Genomic DNA, 6,000 nt, shown 5'->3' on the forward strand with positions numbered 1-6,000 from the left:
TTTACAAAACCATACCCAATCTTTTCGCTCATATACCACACGCTCACATAAAATCTATTTAAATCCTTTAAACTTAATATACCTTTTGAATTAGATTCGTGTAAGATACATTTCGTCAATACCCTTTACTGGCGAAATCCGTTTGTACATTTTTGCCACATGTAACTGATGAAAGAGCAAGAGAGTGAAGACAGAAGCGATTTAAGATTTCCGAATATTTTTCCGACCAACCGAGAGAGTGAAATGAAATGTATGCTTGATAAAGGATTTTTTATGAATAGTGAATGAATAGCCATTAGTACAGAGATATGCTATGACTATATCCTGTATCTCTGTGTATCACACTCTATACGTATTTGCGGTAATGTGATGACAACAACAATGTGTAAGCTACCACATATATGTAAAACCCGATTTTGTATTTATACATATTTCTTGAGATTTTAAGCTTACACACACATCGCAGTGTTTGTTAGTCCGTTTGTTATCCAGAAAATAGAAAAACTTTGAAATTGTAAAGGAATAAAGCCTTAATCAATTCTATCAATTCAATTTTTTGCTTTTTTTTAATCATTATCATTAATTGGTATTGTTGTTATAAAAAAATCAATATAAAGATCCGAATTTGTTGCTTTATATTTGCATATATAGTAGACAAATTGTGGACATTAAAGTTACAAAAAAAAAAATCTTTTTGAGGAGTACTACACTGAAAAAACTAAGGTTATGATTTTGACAACATTGTGTTGTAAATGCTCACAATATTCCACTTGTATTCACAATGACAACAATCGTTGGCAACTTCACAATATTCATTGGAATGTAAGCATTTACAACAGAAAAATCAAAATCATTGTCAAAATCATAACCTTAGTTTTGTCAGCGTAGAATCCTTCGCAGAATACATTTGCTTGTAGTTGTTTATTATATGTTGTATTACAAATTGACATTTCATTAGACAATTTTTAACCTCATACGAGCAGAAGGAGGGGAATTTTTTGATAATAAATGCCAATTAATTAGCTGTAACAAAAAATCGAAGCAAAAAATAATAGTCAGGGAATACTTTCAGATGGATTTATCGCCATAGATGATGTGGTGGATTTATCAAATAAATTTGGGAACACTTTCAATTTTGTTGATGTTACTAAATTACTCTCTAACGTGAAAAAACGAACGTGAAACATTAAAACTGCCAGAAGAAGTCCAAATTCATCAGTTTTGTTTCATCACCAAATCATTTTTTTTTTTTTGAAAAACAAAGACAAGATGTTATTTTTCAATTTGAAAACGAATACGGAGAGAATAAGAAAATACCATCGTTTTCAAATTGATAAATAACATCTTGTCTTAATTTATCATTTCAAATTCAATTCCCGAGAAACAATTGAAATATTTTCTCAATTAAGATGGAAATAAGTATTAAATATTTTGATAAAAAAATCGATCGAAATATCGACCGAAAAATGAATTTATTACTGTTGCAAAATACAATTGAGATACTTGTATTTTTAATATACGTTAAATGCAATACGAACAAAAAATATGTGACAATTGTAGCAGACAAAATTAAAATTTCACAATATGTTCCTCGTCATATATGAAAAATTTCTCGATTTTTCGCTCAAGTATGGTTTTTTTTCTGTTTTCGTTATTGTCATCATTTTACTACAAATGAAACCTACAAACTTCGAAATTGTGTCATGCAGTGCGTACGTATATGCGTATTTACCGTCAAGAACATAACAGAATTATGATAATCCGCATGAGTTTGGTCTAATATGATATGGCTTACGCTTCAAATGTACATGTTCCGCTGCGATTGTGATGATATGTGCTTTGTATTAGCTGTCTTCATCGTCTTCAATCAGGACAGAAGACGGAACTATGTACATTGTATAAAGCACAGCCAATACCAATCTGCTTTACCTCATTTCGATTAGTATAATAATATTTTATTGGTTTATGTGGTTTTGTGTTTTTGTACGCTCGGTCAGCATACCAAAGCTTATGATATCAAACCTCAAAACAGTATCCCGTCACCAACAGTTCCCCAGTTCCAGCGCTTAGATATAACTATATAATAAAAAAATATATGCCAGCGTTATATTTCCAATGATATTTCAATAAATGTTTGTGATATATTTTTCAATTAGCCCAAATTATTTTAACTAACTGTAATTCAACTACCAATTTTTGCCACGAAAACTATTTAAGAAATTAGTCAACAAAAACTAAGCTTCAATTTTGAAAATAGCTCAATGTTAGCATTTTTCAATTGCGATTTCATCATTTCGAAATGAAAACAAAAAAAAATGTGAGTTTGTATGACGTAATAGAATGTGGCGCTCGGTTGGATGAACGCCATATATTATATTAAATATTACCAAATCTGTGACCATGCGAAAAATAATTGATGTTAAAAGCACTTTTACTGTTAACGGATCATTGGTTTATAATTCATGGCGGCTCATTCATTCAATTGCATAATATGGTATAGGTTTTAAAATCCCATGCAATATCGAATGTATTTATTTGTACCATCGAACTCACTCCTTCTCATTTTATCCGAAAAATGCACATCGATATACATCATAAACGTTCACTGTGGTTGCGTTCCGATTAATTTTTAAAATCGTTTCATTACCAAAATTGAATCAATCATTTAATGAGCTCATATTTAATTCTAATAATTGAATATTCTGTTAATAAATATTATTTTCGTTAATACAAATTTAAATCGGCAACGAAAACTTGTATGTATGTACATGTGCGTGTGAAAAAATTGTCACATCTAATTATATACATAATAATACTAAGATTAAAATTGTCAGAGCGATAAATTTTGTTGTTGACAAATGACGATGATGAAATTAAAAAAAAAATGTTTTTTTCCTCTTTTTATGTGTACCTGTCTATAGTGAAATCGCTGCCGTTACATTGTATTGTCGAATCTATCACCTCCATGCAAGCATCATTGTGCATGGAAAATCGAAATCCATGGAAACGACGCCCAAACATTGAAACTGATAGTTATGTTATTGTACCAGCTGTAACACCGTTTGCAGATATTTTGGGCACAGCATTACAACGCTTAGGTTATTCATCAGATATTGCAGCCACAGCACGCGGATCAATTATCATAAAAAATTGGAAACCACTGCCTATGGAAAAAATTTCCGATAATCCACTCGTTTCAGTTGGCGATATTCTTGGCGAATTAACATCAGTTGTTACATTACGTATCGTGATATTACGCACTAAACCGTCTACATTTACCGAAATCAAAGATAAACTTCTTAAACTGTTGATTCTGCAATCGCATGCTGTTTTGCGTTCGGCAGGATGTCCTTTAGATGAGGTGAGCTTATCTCTGTAATTTAATGCAATTCAATTATATTTCTCGTCGAAAAAAAGTCTCATTTGAGAAAAGAATGCTCATTAATTTTTCTAAAAATCATTGCATTCGTCACAGATAACACTATCACAAATTTGTCGAACGAATTATCAAGGGCCGTTTCCATATGCAAATGAAATATCGGAAGAAACATGTCGTGCATTTGATCAATGGTGGAATAATCAATTGGCACCTCAAGCAAGTGCAGCAACTCAAAAACTCCTTCCATTTATAAACGCACAAAAGGGTAATGTCTAGGGGCGATTCACTTAAAAATTGCCTTTCTATTATTTAATAATTGTTATTGATTCTTTTTCGATTATTTCGATTATTTGTCGATTATTTTAAATTACATATTGTAATTCTATTCTTTTCTTTTGTGATTCTCCCCTTAGGTAATGTAGATGCTGATTTTCAAATGCTAAGTAATCGAAATATACAAAGCAGTCGCGAATCTTTATTGGAAAATCATAAAACGAGTTTGCATCAATCTCAACACCATCACAATAACTTCATTGTTCATCCAGCATTGCAAACTGTTCATTCGCAGTATTCAAATCAAAAAACACGAATGCGAACCAGTTTTGATCCTGAAATGGAGTTGCCAAAGTTACAAAGATGGTTCCAAGAGAATCCTCATCCATCGCGACAACAAATTCAATCATATGTAGTGCAATTGAATTCACTTGATTCGCGACGAGGTCGCAAGCCATTAGATGTTAATAATGTTGTTTATTGGTTTAAAAATGCTCGGGCTGCACAAAAACGAGCTGAACTACGTGGACAGGGTGTTGGTAATGGTTTTACTGGTACCAATCAGAATGGTGAGTATAACACAATACTTTTATTTAACATTTTGGAGAAATTTTTCAAAAAATTTAATCAATTTTGTAGTTTATTTGATTTGAAAATGTCATATTAGTAGTTAAATATTCCGTTTGACCCATTCCTTGTCTTCACTGAAATGTTTTCGGTTTTTCTCATATCTATTCAGAAACACTACATGCTCATAATAATGAATACATGAAAAGTCCGCAAAGCATAAAATCAGACGATATAGATAACATGTCACAGCATTCAGATGATATGGATGATGATCTCGAGCGTGCTGCATCGCCACAATTACCATTATCATTGACAACACATGAACGACGTCGATCCACATCATCGATTGAAGATAATCAAATTAAATCGGAAACAATAGATTTTCCAATTCGGTCACCATTACAAAATAACAATAACATTCGTAATGCAATTAATAATAATAATGGTCATAATGAATTGGTTGAGCATGATCGATACAATGACAATCGAACATTATCAGTGGTAGAAGGAACATTACCACCAAATCGTTTGGACGATTCAAATGCGGATAATGTGTCGGATAGATCACAACGACGTAACTCAATCAAAGATTCACCACAATCCGAAGAAGATCTTGATATGGAAGAGTCTGATGTTAATCCAATGGAAGAATATCGTTCACCATCACCATCATTTCCAATTTTACCTAACTCGATGTTTTCACATTCAATAATGTACATGAGTCATTACATTCCGCAAATTGGACAAGGAACGGTACCAAACTCACTACTGCCCAACCCCAGTCCAAATTCACTCGGTCAAAGTGGTGTTTGTGGCCTAAATCTAAGCAACGACGAACGACGAAAACGCAATCGAACATTCATCGATCCCGTTACAGAAGTACCAAAGTTGGAACAATGGTTCGCCATGAATACACATCCATCGCATAATCTTATTCTTAAATATACTGAAGATTTGAATCGGATGCCATACAGGTAAATGGTTTTATACATATACACTTTTTCCCCGAAACCAATCCGAATGAAATTCCATTTACTGGTAGACCCGCTTCGTTTCAAATTAGTGAACTTCCTCATTTTAAAAGGCAATTTTTAAAATGTGGGAGTCTTTTTGAATCTATGATTTTTTATTCTTGATGCTTCAAAAGCTAAATTACCCCAAATATTATTAAAATCACTTATACTCCTTATAAATTCAAGTAGTTAATTATTCGTTTTCATTTGCTTTTATTTCTTTGATTCAACAAACAATCATCACAGACAAAAGTTCCCACGACTTGAGAGTAAAAACGTGCAATTTTGGTTTAAAAATCGTCGAGCCAAATGCAAGCGATTGAAAATGTCGTTGTATGATTCAACTCATATACCGGATTTAGGCCCGTTTTCTCATTCATTAAAACGCGACTAAATATTTCTGCCGTTGCTGTTGATGACAAAACACTAGTATCCATGATGAATATGAGCCAAATAACTATAAAATGTAAGCATCTAAATCTTGGTAGAAGTAAATGCAATAAGAATACATAAGATTTGATATAGTATAAGTTTCTTTCACGATATTATTTTTAAATTGTTCGTAATCACAAAGTATTTTAGTTTTACAATTCATATCTGAATAGAAAAAAAACTATAACCATTTGAATAGCAAAAGTGTTAATAGCAAAATAGTAGTTTGGATAAATTCTATCTCAAAGAGAAATACTAAGTTCATAATTTTTTTAAATATATATTATACTTAAAAGGAAAACACAACCAATTAAGATTTAAAGGGACAAAGTT

The 6,000-nt window shown here is 31.9% G+C and overlaps 1 protein-coding gene across 3 annotated transcripts in view; it reads left to right on the forward strand.

Annotated features, from left to right (window-relative positions):
* Window positions 1-6,000, forward strand: part of LOC116338969 — a 69,827-nt gene extending 63,827 nt beyond the window's left edge. For 2 of the 3 annotated variants that reach the window (XM_031764566.1, XM_031764567.1), the window contains exons 4-8: window positions 2,922-3,361; window positions 3,476-3,644; window positions 3,793-4,221; window positions 4,392-5,196; window positions 5,482-6,000. In XM_031764566.1, the coding sequence (XP_031620426.1) occupies window positions 2,922-3,361; window positions 3,476-3,644; window positions 3,793-4,221; window positions 4,392-5,196; window positions 5,482-5,629 (1,991 nt within the window). In that variant the 3' untranslated portion in view covers window positions 5,630-6,000. The remainder of the gene's footprint in view (window positions 1-2,921; window positions 3,362-3,475; window positions 3,645-3,792; window positions 4,222-4,391; window positions 5,197-5,481) is intronic. The other variant, XM_031764568.1, reaches the window with a different exon arrangement.

This window comes from Contarinia nasturtii, unplaced genomic scaffold (assembly GCF_009176525.2).
Source record: "Contarinia nasturtii isolate CC-2019 unplaced genomic scaffold, AAFC_CNas_1.1 Cnas_scaffold_476, whole genome shotgun sequence".
NCBI lineage: Eukaryota > Metazoa > Arthropoda > Insecta > Diptera > Cecidomyiidae > Contarinia > Contarinia nasturtii.